The sequence below is a fragment of the Physeter macrocephalus genome, chromosome 11 (assembly GCF_002837175.3).
Source record: "Physeter macrocephalus isolate SW-GA chromosome 11, ASM283717v5, whole genome shotgun sequence".
Lineage (NCBI taxonomy): Eukaryota > Metazoa > Chordata > Mammalia > Artiodactyla > Physeteridae > Physeter > Physeter macrocephalus.
In genome coordinates this window covers 59,073,407-59,089,100 of record NC_041224.1, presented here as the reverse complement: position 1 = coordinate 59,089,100, position 15,694 = coordinate 59,073,407, and the positions used below count along the sequence as shown (strand labels likewise).

The 15,694-nt window shown below is 38.8% G+C and overlaps 1 protein-coding gene across 2 annotated transcripts in view; it reads right to left on the bottom strand.

The window, feature by feature from the left end:
• ZWILCH (zwilch kinetochore protein) overlaps positions 1-15,230 on the bottom strand; it is a 37,888-nt gene extending 22,658 nt beyond the window's left edge. For both annotated transcript variants that reach the window (XM_007127839.3, XM_007127840.3), the window contains exons 1-7: positions 15,132-15,230; positions 11,690-11,741; positions 8,453-8,548; positions 5,265-5,383; positions 2,247-2,446; positions 1,650-1,720; positions 739-894 (exon numbers count right to left, since the gene is read on the bottom strand). In XM_007127839.3, coding sequence (XP_007127901.2) covers positions 739-894; positions 1,650-1,720; positions 2,247-2,446; positions 5,265-5,383; positions 8,453-8,548; positions 11,690-11,741; positions 15,132-15,184 — 747 coding nt within the window. In that variant the 5' untranslated portion in view covers positions 15,185-15,230. The remainder of the gene's footprint in view (positions 1-738; positions 895-1,649; positions 1,721-2,246; positions 2,447-5,264; positions 5,384-8,452; positions 8,549-11,689; positions 11,742-15,131) is intronic.
• Between the last annotated feature and the right edge of the window lie 464 nt (positions 15,231-15,694).

Below are 15,694 nucleotides of genomic sequence, written 5' to 3'. Positions count from 1 at the left end.
AGGAAAAGAAAAGCGCTAAAAATATAATTATCCATGAGCCACCACCCCGAGGAAACCACTTGTAACACTATCCAGGCCTTTGTGTACACATTTTTAAAAACCATAGTTGAGATCCTACTGTACATATAATTTTGTATTTTTGGGGTCTTTTTTTTCTCCCCTTAATAAGCATTTTCTCTCATTATTAAAGATACTTTAAATCATGATTTTAAAAATATATATACACTATTTCATCATGAAAACCTATTTAAATCATTTTCCTACTGACTATTCAGGTTTTGTTTTTAATATTTTCTAAACACAGCTATGTGACTGCATTGAATATCTCTGTCCATATATTTTTGTTACCAATTCTGATTAATTTCTTAAGAGAGATTCTAGAAATGTAAATATAGGGTGAAAGGTCTGAATAGAATAATGATTCTTGATGTGTTGCCAATATCTGCACTCTTAAGACCAGCAGAGACTATAAGTCACTGTGATGATTCCGTTTGAGTCCCCACTCAAGAGACTTTATTAATCATAATTGCAGCACTGTGGATAACTGATAGATCAGATCACCTGGCAAAACCTCCACTGGCTGCTCTGGTGAGACTTCAGGGGCAAGCTGAGCCTTTCAGAGCTGCCCAGGGAGAGCTAAGCCTGGGGCTGGGCTGGAAGCAGGGAGCACTAGCAACAGGCAAGTTCAAAGTAAATCCACACTGAGTAAACTCAACAGAAAGAAGGGTTTGCTCCTACCAGAGTTGCAGTTGAAGAGAGTGGAGGGATTTGAAGAATCTCATCCACAGGACTCCAGGAAATATCCAAAGTGATCGTAGTTTGTGAGGCAGCAACTGTATCATCCAAGGCAGTGGACTTAAAGAGCTCATACTGGGCAAAGCCACTGGCTGTTAACTGAAAGAGTGCATCCAGCAGACCATTAGCTGTGCTTTCACAAGGCCAAAGGCCCATTATCAAAATGACTTTGACTTTTTTCCCAAAAGAAAAAGTGTCGAGGGCTTCCCTGGTGGTACAGTGGTTAAGAATCCACCTGCCAATGCAGGGGACACGATATCAAGCCCTAGTCTGGGAAGATCCCATATGCCGCAGAGTAACTAAGCCCGTGAACCACAACTACTGAGCCCACATGCCACAACTACTGAAGCCCGCGAGCCCTAGAGCCCATGCTCCACAACAAGAGAAGCCACCACAATGAGAAGGCTGTGCACTGCAACGAAGAGTAACCCCTGCTTGCCACAACTAGAGAAAGCCCGTGCACAGAAACAAAGACCCAATGCAGCCAAAAATAAATAAATAAATTTATAAAATAAATAAAATTTGTTAAAAAAAAAAATGCTGTGCCCGTGCACAGAAACCAATACCCAATGCAGCCAAAAATAAATAAATAAATTTATAAAATAAATAAAATTTGTTAAAAAAAAAAATGCTGTGCTTTTATCCCAAATGGAAAAATAAGACAATTCTTTTTCATCACAAAGATTAGCTAAAAGGCAAGGCATATATTTTCAGTCATTAGTTGATATGAAAATAAACATTTTGATACTACAGACAAATATCTAGTCATATTAGGAGTGAAAAAACCTTTACACTAGGAAGGCAGATTGTTAGCAGTTTGAAGAAAATAATATGAATAGAAGAGAAATACTTACAGTAGACAAGTGATGTCTTTTCTTGTGTGAATTTTTGAGGTCTTCAAGATTTACAGAATAATTTTTATCAGCTATAGGACATGAAAGAAAGAAAAAACTTTACAGGTACAATTCAAAATTACATCATTAGAGCTAGAAAATTATAATCCCTCAAATTCTGAGGGTATCACAACTTAACACTAATAATTGTTGAAATTAAATTTTAAATCACAGAAGAAATGTTTTTAAAAGAAGGAAAGTGGAACAGAGGTCAATAATACTACCAAAAGTATAATTAAAGGCCCACTATGAAACTGGAATTATATTCAACTTTTTTATCCTCCAATGAAAATTTCCAAAAATACACACATATAAATGAAATGAAACCCAAATAAAACAGCCATAAACGCCTGTTCGGACTTCTGGAAATCTGTTTCTGGACTATCTCCTACATGCTGCAAGTTACACACTGCAGTAGATTCATGGTGGCTAACACAAGTTCCACTGTGTGCACCTCCCTCTTAACAATATCAAGTTTCAGTAAAAACCACAAAGCAATAACTATACAGATAAATATATACACACACCCCCACAAAAGTAAGAGAAGTGAGCTCTCACCTTTACAGGTGACCATGCACAAGACAATTCCTGTGATGATATTATTGGTTATGATAAGCTCAGCTCCCAGCCAACAGGTACCTTCAGGATCTGAACCATCACACCTTACCCAAAGGGGAGGAAGGGCAGTAACTGGCCGATTAATCTTCAAATGGGTCATATTAGGATTGTGAGCCATGGTGTAAAGTCCAATTAACTGCCTTGGAAACAACAGTAGGAAGAATAAATTAGACGCAGAGACTGTCAATCAGTCAAAAGTTTTCTTTTCCAAAGATATGAACAGATTTTATACCCAATTCCAATGTGTGGGGTTTTTCCTTACACCAAGCAATTCTGACACCAGCTGGATATCCTACAATTCAACTCAATTCTGACACTATCTACCCAAAGATAGCATCAGCTCCCACAGGTTAAAGCCTCAGTCCTACAAGACTGCCTCCCCCCAACTTCCAATGGCCAAATTCCAACTCAAGGTTGTCATCTGTGTGTCTATAGATTGCAGGTCCCAACAACCCCCTCCTTGGGTTAAATTAACATGCTAGAGCTGCTCACAGAACTCAGAGAAACATTTTACTTGCTAGATTACCAGTTTATTATAAAAATGTAGAACTCAGAAACAGCCAGATGGAAGAGACGCAAAGGGAAAAGTATGACGAAAAGGGCACAGAGCTGCCACAGCCTCTCCTAGCAAGCCACTCTCCCAGCACCTCCATGTGTTCACCAACCAAGAAGCTCTCCAAACCCTCTCCTTTTGGGTTTTTATGAAGGTTTCATTACATAGTCACAATTGATTAAATCACTGGCCACTGGTGACTGAACTTAACCTCCAGCCCCTCTCCCCCCCAGAGGCTGGGTGGGACTCAAAGTTCCAACCCTCCAGTCACATGCATGGTTCCCCTGGCAAGCAGCCCCCATTCTTAGGTTACCTGGGGTGGGGTCCAAAAGTCACCTCATTAACATAACAAAAGAAAAAGACACCTTTATAGTTCTCCACACTTAGGAAATTCCAAAGGTTTCAGGAGCTGGGTGCCAGGAACAGCAGACAAAGACCAAATATGTTTCTTATTATACATCACAAGATCACAGAATCCCAGAAACAAAAATCTGGAAATTAAGTGGCAAAATACATAAAAGTTTCACCAAGTGAAGAAGTGGGAGCAGGGCACACAAGGCAGATCGAGAAGTGACAAAAAAAAAAAAATGATAAAGTGTAGCTACTACAAGCAGGGAGTTCAATATGGCAAGGATAGAGGGTCATTGGGAGTGGAAGTAGGCTGTGAGATTAAGCAAAAGAAATAACAGGATATGTCAATTATATCTCAGTAAACCTGGGAGGTGGGAGAAAGAAGCCAATAAATATATGAAAAGATGCTTGAGGTCATTAGTCATGGAACACTTAAGGAAATTTGAATATAGTCTGTGGATTAGATGGTAATATTGTAACAATGTTAAATTTTCAGATTTTGATGACTGTTCTGTGGTTATATAAGAGAATGTACTAGATCCTAGGAAATACATAGTGAAGTATTTAGGGGTAAAGGAGCATGATGTCTCCAACATACTGTTAATATTTCACTTAAAGAAATGTGTGCGTGTGATACGTGTTTGCTATATAGACGGGGGAGTGGGCAGGAGTAGGAGCAGAGAAGGAGGAATAAGCAGCAGAATCACAGAGCAGAGACAGCAAAATGTAAATAACTGGTCAATCTGGTTAAGGGTACACAGAAGTTCCTGAACTATTCTTTTAATTTTTCTGTAAATTTGAGTGTATCAGAATTAAAAGTTACCAAAAGTATGGCTTAAAATTTTTTTTCAAAGAGATGAAAACTAAATTTATTACCAACAGATATTCAGAAAAAGCATTTCTAAGGGATTGTACTTCAATAAAGAAATACAATAATCTCAGAAGGAAGGTCTGAAATGCAAGAAGAAATGGAGAGCAAAGAAATGATAAGCCTATGGATAAATCCAAACAAACACTGGCTGGACAAAACAATGCAAATAAATAATGTTCAAGTTGTGGGACAGAAAAGAAAAAAAAGCCAAACATGACTTAAAATCAAGAAGCCAAGAAAGAAAAGACTGATTAACTACAAAAGATTTTAAAAGCTTCTACACAGCAAAACAAAACAAAACCAAAAAACCCCACCATGAAGGAAAGTCACTTTGTGAATATTGTTATTATGGTCCTTATTCTCTAATATTGTTATATATATAACCAGATCCTCCAGGATGCCTTGACAGCAAAGACTCTTGGTTTTGGAGTTGAGGGAGGCCGGGCAGACAGAAAGTCATATGTTGGGGGGTGGGTAGTGAAACTGGCAAAGCAGACAAAGGCGGTACGGTTTCTAACAGGGGCACTACTGGCATCTGGGTGGGATAATTCCTCGTTGGACAGGAGAGCCCCATGCATTGCAGGACATTTACCATCCATGGCCCAGGCCAAAAGCTCCCCTGAATCACTGTGACAATCAAAAAGTGTCCCTGCATATTTCCAATTGCCTGCTGAGTATGGCACCCCTCATGGAGGATCACTGGATTCGATGCTGAAGGCTCCTATGTGTCACTCATAAGGAATTTGGATTTTATCATGAGGCAAAAGAACCACTGAAGGATTTTTAAGCAGGGAAGCAATACAATCAGGCTTTCATTTTATAAAGATCACTCTGGCAGCAGTGAGGAAAAAAGACTGGCAAGGAACCAGATTAGAAATAAGGAAAACAAAACAAAACAAAAAAGAAATAAGGAAAACAATTATGAAGCAACAACAGTAAAACAGTATAGGGGAATGGAGAAAGGGAAGCTCACCGCAGTCGTCTTAGTTAGGCTTGGGATACCTATGGTACAGTCAAGGGACAGTCAAGTAGAGCTATCCTTAGAGAATTGAGTATATACATCAAGGGGGAGGCGAAAGGAGAGAGGGAGGGATCTAGCTAGATACATATTTTTTTCCCAATGTTTATAAGAACACTTCTATTTAAATCCTACCCTCCACCCCTACACTAAGAAAAAACTTACCTGGCTCTCCCAACTGGTAAAGCAAGTGGTCCAACATTTTCACCAGTAGAGAAATCAGAAATAGCAGTTTCTTCAGATTGTAGTTCTTCAACATGACTTGTTTCTTCCTTTTCTAAAGGCTTTAAAAATGTTTAATTATTTAACCAGGTAAAAGAACACTTAAGGTAACGGGGTCAACTCTTCACTATGCTAGAACATAACGTACTGATTTCTAAATGCTTAAGCAAAAAATGATTGGGTTATGACAAGAATCATAGCTACAAACCAATTTGGTACCAATAAACCTCACCGTCAGAAGCATTTCCACTGTCCTATAAAGATATTGATCTAAGTTGCTACTGATAAAGGAAGTATCTGATACCACCAGAAAAGGAAGTGCTCTACCACATACAAAATGATGTACAAACACCAAGGGAAACCCATGGAAGACTCCCTGATTTTGTCACTCCACAAACTTGAAGGTTCACAGCCCTTACTCCTTAAGTCTATTCCTCTTAGGGCTATCAGCTCTCATTTGTGTTTCTGATATCCATGTGTTTAAGTAGTTAAATAGCTCAGTTCTGTCAATAATAACAATAATTTTACGAATTAACATTTCCTGAGCATGTATTATGTACCAGTACTGTTCCAAGCTTTCTTTCATTTTTCATAAAAACCCTGAGATAGATACTATTATTAACCCTGTTTTATTGACTGGAAAACTGAGCTAGCGAATGGCTGAACAGCTTGCCTAGAATAACACAGCTGCTGAGCGGCAAAACTAACATTTGAATCTAGGTAGTCTGACTTCAAAACTCAAGTTCTTATCCACTAAGCTCTTCTAGCAGTAAATACTTAATAGGTATCTGACCTAGATGTTTCCTCAACTTTGAATTTCTTCTGCCAGATTCCAGATTTTATTCCCTTCCAGGCCTGGGTTTCCAAATAGTTGCTAGAAGTATCCAAGAAATGTCATTTTTCCTTCCGTTCTACTTTTCAATATCCATCTACCTAAAGCTCATGCTTTATTTTAAGCTCTACTGATCTTTGTAGAAAAAAAGCCCATTTTAATTGGTCCCCATCCAAAAATGCCAGGTAACTCCTCACAGCTCCAAGCTGCATCCTCACTGGTATCCCAACCAATTTCCACAAATCTCTCTGCTCATTTTCACCTTTTCCCAGATAACTCATCTTCATCCTACCATCTTCATTTCTTCAGCTTTTGCTCAAGAAACATTTTCCCTTCTATGGGAAAAGTCTAAATTCAACCACATAATTCACCTATAATTATTTTCCAAGCATCTGTCCACCACTGATAAGCATCATTAATACAAAAGACAAATAAATATGTCCCCTCCTCAGAAAGAAGTTTCTGTGTGTATTTAAAATAAAGAGCTCTCTGTTCATTCATCTCAATCCCGGTCCAGACAGCATGTGGGCCCTAAAGCAGACAGAGATATTCCTTCTAAAGGAACATCCACTTTCCCCTATTAGATCCTGTACCTATCTACTTCGGGAAACAATATACCCAAGAATGGGTCCTGGCCCCAAAGCAACTGTGTAATGTGACAGCATTATCAGCACTCAGTTAACATCACTGTTACTGCTCTGCCAAAACAGTTCCCGAACTTCAAACACAAAGATGCAGCGTGCAGGGCAGAACTAGAGATGCACATGTAGAGAACAAATGTATGGACACCAAGCGGGGAAAGCGGCGTGGGTTGGGGGAGTGGGATGAATTGGGAGATTGGGATTGACATGTATACACTAATATGCATAAAATAGATAACTAATAAGAACAATAAATAAAATAAAATTCAAAAAAAAAACCCCACAAAGGTGTAAGGCTGTAATTATAAAGTGATGCAAAAAATAAGAAGTCCCCTCTTGTTACATTTAACAAGTAAAAATTAAAGTAGAAATTTACGAGTCATAGCTACTTATGCTGGGCTATTCAAAACAGTAGCCACACACCAGCCACATGTGGCTTTTGAGCACCTGAAATGTGGCCAGATCAAATTGAGATTTACGTGTAAAATACATACCATATTTTGAAGATGTAGTATGGAAAAAAGAACTTAAAATCTCATTAATGATTTTTATATGAATTAGGTATTGAAATGATAACATTAGATAAATTAGATTAAATAAAAGCATTATTTTTTTTTTTTTTTTTTTTTTTTTTTTTTTTTTTTTTTTGCGGTACGCGGGCCTCTCACTGCCGTGGCCTCTCCCGTTGTGGAGCACAGGGTCCGGACGCACAGGCTTAGCGGCCATGGCTCACGGGCCTAGTCGCTCCGCGGCATGTGGGATCTTCCCGGACCGGGGCACGAACCCGTGTCCCCTGCATCGGCAGGCGGACTCTCAACCACTGCGCCACCAGGGAAGCCCCAAATAAAAGCATTATTAAACATAATTTCAGACCCAGCAATCCCACTCCTAGCCATTTACAGTAAAGAAAACTGTGCTCACATAAAATTCTGTATAAAAATGATTATAGTAGCTCTATTAGTGATCGTTGAAGACTGAAAACAACCCAAATGTCCTTCAAAGGATGAATGGGTAAAGAAACTGTAGTACATCCATACCACAGAATACTACTCAGCAGTTAAAAGAAATGAACCATTAATACACGCACAACTTGAATGAATCTCAAAGGCATTATTACACTGAGTGAAAGAAGCCAGACTCAAAAGGTTACACACTTTTGTATGATTCCATTCATGACATTCTTAAGAAGATAAAGCTATAGTGAGGGAGAAGAGGGAATGATTTTCTTTTTGAATTTTCTTTATTTTTTTATACAGTAGGTTCTTATTAGTTATCCATTTTATAGAGGGAATGATTTTAAAGGGATAGCACGAGGGAGTTTTTTGGGGTGATGGAACTGTTTTGTGTTCTGATTATGATGGAGATTACCAGATGGTAGACATGTGTTAAAATTCACACAACTGAACAACAAAAGAAAAAGTCAATTTTACAGTATGAAAATTAATTACCTTTTTTTTGCAATGAGGCTACCAGAAAATTTTTAATCACGTATGTGGTTCACATTATCTCTCTATTGGACAGCACTGTACTTACTACTAAAAGATATTAGAATCCACTGTCACTAACATGCTGATAAGAAAATGTGTACATTTGAGATTATCCACAAGAAATCAAATTTGGCTGTTAAGAATTAACCACAAAGCCCAAGCACTACTTACCACTTTTTCCACGATGAATACTGTGTCATTTTCATTTAGAATATTTTTCAAAGGGTTTGGTTGGCCTTTGCTGATCAACTGCACTTGAACATCAGCCTATTAAAAACGGATTAAGGTCCAGCAATGTTATAGATACACATATATATGTACAAATATTTAAACACATAAAGACCAGTTCTATGCAAGTAACTGGAAAAGAGAATTTGAACAAGACGTATGTTTTCAAAATATAATTTCATTTATTCTTTGCCCATGTTGTTTTTCATGTTGAGAAAATCTAGCTGGGGAATTCTCTGGCGGTCGAGTGGTTAGGACTCTGCACTTTCACTGCCGAGGGCGCGGGTTCAAGCCCTGGTCGGAGAACTAAGATCCCTGCAAGCTGTGGCATGGCCAAAAAAAAAAAAAAATTCTAGCTCTTGTATCTGTTATCTATGTGCTTCAAAGCCCACCTAAAGAGCACCCTGGCCTTGTAAGACCTTTTGATTAGGATCACACTGCCATCCTCTTCCCCTAATCATATTGGATTTACTGTTATGAACCATAAAATTAGCTCTTTACTAAATATTATCTTTTCTGATTGTACTATGGAATTTAGAACTTTATCAGTTTATAGGAACTGCATATTTCTTCATTCCAATTGCAATAAACATTTATTGTAGAAAAGTTTGAAAACAGGTAGCTAAAAGAGATTTTTAAAAACTCATCTATAATTCTACTAGCCAGAGTAGTCACTACTATTATTAGTCTTTTTGGTGTATATTTTGCCTGATCTTTTTCCAGACATATAAATAAATCTATTTAAAGAGAAACATATCAGGACTTCCCTGGTGGTGCAGTGGTTAAGAATCTGCCTGCCAATGTAAGGGACACAGGTTCGATCCCTGGTCGGGGAAGATCTCACAGGCTGCAGAGCACCTAAGCCTGTGAGCCACAACTACTGAGCCTGCATGCCACAACTACTGAAGCCTGTGTGCCTAGAACCTGTGCTCCGCAACAAGAGAAGCCACCACAGTGAGAAGCCCGTGGACCGCAACAAACAGTAGCCCACACTTGCCGCAATTAGAGAAAGCCTGCGCGCAGCAACAAAGACCCAACTCAGTCAAAATAAATAAATGATAAATAAATAAATAAAAGAAAAGAAATATATCTGTTATTTTGATAACTCAATAGGATTTTGCTTAAAAAATAAAGAGAACATTTTAATAGTTTCATATCATGAACTTCTTTCCATGCCATTAAATGTTCTTAGGCTGTCTAGTACCATGGATCTACCATCACATAATTCCATATTATTCAACATTTGGGTATTTTCAAGTTATATGCTATAACAAACAATTGATAATGGACATCCTTTAAGTACTTAAAGATGAATACCTAAAATCACATTGATATTGTCAAATTGCCTTTCAAATAGGTCATACCCACATATTTGCATTCCCATCACTTAGGTCAACACATTATTTTCATTGTTTATTTTTACCTTTACCTTGTTATTGTTTTAATTTTCATTTATTTGATCACTAATGAGAGTGAACAGCCTCTAATATTATTATTATTGACAAATATCTCTCACTATTTGAACCTATTTCTTAGTTTGGATATTGAAGCATTTAGATACCAAGTTCAGAGAGCAAAGCATGCTTTGTTATTCTAATCTATTAAATTCTTGATCAAGTACTGTTGTGGGTAGAATTACATCCCCCCAAAAGATAAGTTGAAGTCCTAACCTCTGGTTCCTCTGAACGTGACCTTATTTGGAAACAGGATCTCTGCAAATGTAATCAAATTAAGATGAAGATTAACTAGGTTGGGGGGTGGCCCTAAACCCAATGACTGGTATATTTACAAGGAGAGAGAGATTTAGAGACATAGACACACAGGGAAAATGCCATGTGCTGACAAAGGCAGGTGTTTCAACAAGCCAGGAAACACCAAGGATTGCTGGAAACTACCAGGAGCTAGGAGGAGGCAAGGAAGGATCCTTTCATAGAGCCTTCAGCTGGAACACAGCCCTGCTGACACCTTGATTTCAGACTCCTAGTCCCCAGAACTGTGAGAGAATACATTTCCCATGTTTTAAGACAACTAATGTATAGTGCATTGTTACAGCAGCCGTAGGAAACTAATATAGGTACCAACTGGTAATAATTCAGATAGGGAGGGATTAATAATACATTTACTTGGATATATTTGATTTTTGAGTTTGGTTAGTGAGAATTCAGATAGTAAGAGATAACTATACAGTTGGCCATTGAAGAACACAGGTTTTAACTGTGTGGGCCCACTTATACACAAATTTTTTTCAACAGTAAACGCTATAGTACTACATGACCCACTGTCGGTTGAATCCACAGATGTAGAACCTCGGATATGGAGGAACCACATATAGGGGAGTCCACTATAAAGTTATGCTCAGATTTTTGACTGTAGAGGGCCAGCACCCTTAACCCCTTTGTTGTTCAAGGGTCAACAGTATTTGTATTTTTCTTTCTGTGGTTACTTATTTGTATCCTTTGCCTATTCTTCTATTATGATTATCTTTTTTCCTTATTGATTTTAAGAGCTTTTTATATATTTTTACACACATGGATATTAGCCCATTTATGACTATTTCTCCTCAGCTCATCTTTTAGAATATAAATTTTACTTTGCTAATTGTTTTAAGGGATTAAGTTCTATGGGTAGTTTACCTATGGAACACTTGGCATATATTAGATGCTTCAACTTAATAAATTCATGAATGTTTATAGCTTTATTCATAATTACCAAAAACTGGAAACAATCCAAGTGTCCATCAACTGGCAAAACAGTGGAATACTACTCAACAATAAAAAGGAATGAACTACTGATAATAACAACACAGTTGAATCTCAAATGCATTACATACTCATTGAGAGAAGCCTGACCCCAAAGGCTACAAACTGTATGGTTTTATTTATATGACATTCTGGAAAAGGCAATACAGAAGACAGAAAATAGAGATATAAAACAGATTAGTAGTTGCCAGGGAACAGGGGAAAAGGGTGACTATAAAGGGACATGAGGGGATTTTTTGGAGGTGATAGCAATGTTCTTGATTATGGGGGTAGTTATATGACTAAATGCATTTGTAAAAATTCATAGAACTGTACTCTAAAAGGGTGAAATTTATGTAAATCAACTTCAGTAAACTCAACTTTAAAAACTCAAAATTTTAGGATGATTGAGTTATTTAAAAACCAAATAAAATGTTCATACCTCATAGATAAATGGATCTTTACAGATTCCTTTCTTTTCTTCATCAAATTCCCTGAAATACAGAACCACATGTGAAAAATAGAGCTATAGTATTCTGTCATTTAAACTCAGGAGTTAGTCATTGCTTTCTCCAAGAGAAAAGCAAAATGCAAAGTATTCATGGCAGTCCTAAGGCATAGTTGAGAAGGGAGAAAAAAGCAGAAAAAGAGTATTAGGTTAACAAGGAAAAAAAAGAGATGTGATAGAGATTAATAGACAGCTGCCCCAAAGTGGATACTACTGCTTCTCAGAGGCAGCAGGAAATTAGGTTGCCTACCTCTACTCTTGTAACTTTTAAAACACAGTACCAATTACTATTAAAGTGTAAGTTACTACATGACTTTTGGGAAGTCAAAATGACTGGATTCTGACCTGCCACTGAATCAGTGGGTAACCATGGAGAAATTATTTAAGGGTCCCAGGCCTTGGATTTCTATTGCTAAAATTGAAGCATCTATCCTCCCTGTTTTCATGAGCTGTCAGTAAAAAATTAGTAAATTTGATAATGCTAAAGCATTTCCTTTTTAAAATGTAAGCACAAAACTCTAAGATACTTCATAATTATCATTTTATTCAAGAAAGTTGATCCCAAAGCATGTAAACTATTAACTATTAACATACCAAAATGCACATCAGCCTGATCTACACTCTGAAAGAGAAAACAATCTTTAGAGTCCTAAACGAACCTAACAGAATGGTTTCAGGATACCATTTATTGTTTGATCCACTCTATAAGTCACTGAAATAAAAACTATGACTCACATTTTGGACAAGATTGTGACTTATTCTTAAAGAAGTTTAACTTCTATGCATGCATAACTCAGGGATGTTATTCAATCAATCGCTCAATAATCATGTCACCAGTATGTGTATTACGGGCAGGCACTCCGTGGACAAAAAAGTTGCCTGCCGCTCTGGTAAACACCAAATGCTGCCCGCCATAAAACCATGAGCCATGGCAGCCACCCTGGTGCACCCTGAGAGGAATTCAGGATGCAGAAAAACAGGATACTGGCCCTAGACCGTTAAGATGCATATCAAAGGAATAATTTCAATGAGTCCAGACTCTTACATCTTCCCATACATGGAAAAGCACTAAAATCATTAACTTGAGATGTCTGTTCTTGTGATTAGTAGTAAACTTTTGATGTTCAACTACTTTTTTGTTTTGTTTTGCTTTGTTTTTGTTTGTTTATTCCCCCAGCAAAAACTCCTATATATTCTGGCTACTCCCTTACCTCTTTGGAACAGTTCTTCAGAGCTATCTGAGAGGCTGATTCCCAGGCTATAGTCCTCAGTAAGGTTCCCGAATAACATAACTTTTGGGTTTTGGTTTTTTTTTTAGTCAACAATTCTTTTTTTTTTTTTTTTTTCACACACACACGCTGTATTTTATTTTTACAAGAAATAAATAGACTGACGCCAAGCATTGTAAGTGGATGACCACAACAAAAGCAACAATGATTGCAATTACCAAACACAAAACACACTCATACTATGTCATAATATTTAGTCAACAATTCTTACTAAATGTCCAAGATATAAAACAAATGCATAGTCCCCGGTTCATAGTCTTGACTGCAGTCCAACTAGCAAACCAACAATTGCAATACAGGGTGATGAGTCCCAACAGAGGGCAGTGCGGGGTACTGTCGTGGCACAAAGGAAGAGGTTTTGCTAGAGGTATTGAACTGTATGCTGAAAGCCAAGAGGAGCTCACTACAAGATTTTAAATGAGAAAGATCTCCCTGACCTCCTGATGTGGAGGCTATAAACTTGGAGGCCAGGAAAATAGCTGTGAATAACTTGTAGTACTTCAAAAAAGTGATGATGGTGAACAAAAGCAGTAGGGACGGAGGGAGAACAAGGGCACCTGGTGACTGACTAGATGGGACAGGGGTGGGTGGCAGTGGAAAAGAGAACCAAGTGACAGTCTTGGACTTGGAACTCTTAACTCATAGACAGAATTCATGAGAATGTCAGGTTGTGGGGAATAGATGAATTCTGTTTCACAGACGTTGAGTTTAAGGTCTCATTTGGAAATTTCCAGTAGGCAGGTGGCTACAAAGGCATTGTGAGGGATACAGGTGGAGAGAAAGACTAACACCTATGAAATAATTAGGAAATGCAAAAGGTCTAAATAAAGTCGTATCAACAAGGGACTGGTTAAATAAACATAAAACAGCCATACAATGAAATATTATATAGCCGTTAAAAACAATGAGAGATGTATAGGCTCTCATACTGAAAGCTATCCAAGACATTGTTTTAAAAAAAAAAAAAGAAAAAGCTAGTGATCTTTCTATAATATTGAAAAACCTGACAAGCATTACCACTTTTGTAAGCAGGAAATAAAAGCAATGAAGACAAATAATGAAAAAGTATGGCATTTAGAAAAGAAGGGGTTAGATTACAACAGTTATCAAAGTGTGGTGTCAGGTCCGCAGCATCTGTTTCACCTGAAATTGGTTAGGAAGGGAAATTCTTTAGCCCCACCCCAGACCTACTAAATGAGAAACCCTTGAAGCGGGCCCAACAATCTGTTTTGGCAACCTGCCAGGTGATACTGATTCATGCTCAAATTTGAGAACTACTGGATTAGATTTTTATGTTGGATACAGAACTGGATGGAATCCCCTTCAGTACTAGTATTCACTATACGAATAAAACGAAGTCTTAGAGCACTGTGAAACAAAGGTGCTTTAAAGAGCCGACACACCATCACGTTATCATTATAACTGTTGCTCATATAACTATCTTTTTTTTTTTTGGTGGTACGCGGGCCTCTCACTGTTGTGGCCTCTCCCGTTGCGGAGCACAGACTCCGGACTCGCAGGCTCAGCGGCCATGGCTCACGGGCCCAGCTGCTCCACGGCATGTGGGATCTTCCCGGACCGGTGCACGAACCCGTGTCCCCTGCATCGGCAGGCGGACTCTCAACCACTGCGCCACCAGGGAAGCCCTCATATGACTATCTTGAATAGACTATAACAACACGCTTCACGCCAGCCAGGCTTTAAACAGGTGAAGGATGTCAACATCTAGTTTTCTCTATCCTGGTAGGTGCCCTTAACATATCACAAGTTGTGTGCATTATCAGAGTGAATAATGTGCCTCTTGGAAAACTTGTCACCTTCCACCTCGGGTGACAATGTACACATGTTTCCTCCTAAACGAGACTACAAGCAGCAGGGCCTACAGCGCCAACCCCACACTGGAGCAGGTAACCGGCGTCTTCCCAGCTCCCGGGAAAGCGGACTTCGTCTACAACATTAGCTTCGCTGGAAACTGGCAAGGCGCTAATCCCCAACGCTGTGGAAAGAGGCTTGGGGCGGGGGTCGAGATACCCCGAGGGAGAACTGCTGTCCTCACAGCCAAGACAAAAGCAGGGGCTACTACTCACTGAAGGAGACGAGCGTAAAACTCCTCAGCAGCTCGGTTGGTTCGCGACCACATCCCGCCCCGGTTTGACTGATCCGAAACCGCCAAACTGAAATGCGCGCCAGATGCTGACTTCCGGGGTTATGACCCCCCCGCCGGGACTACTTTTACCACCACCACCCCCCCCCCCCAGCAACAGGTCCCGTTTGTCCCCAAAGTTAAACTTTTGTTCTTTAGCACACAGCTGTTTTCCCTTCTCAATAGTTTTCCATTCCCGTAAGAAAAAGTTAAAATAAGTCGTAACGGCCCCCCAGCAACAGATCCCGTTTGTCCCCAAAGTTAAACTTTTGTTCTTTAGCACACAGCTGTTTTCCCTTCCCAATAGTTTTCCATTCCCGTAAGAAAAAGTTAAAATAAGTCGTAACGGTTGAGGGGGGAGAAGACACTCGTCTCGCGAGAGTTGGCCACGCCCCCTTGTGGATTACTCCGCAAAAAGGAGTCCCTTGTTTCTAAGTGCTCTTTTTGGCTTTGGAAGTCAATAGATACCGTAATTTGACATACATGAAGAAATAATACGCTATTTTT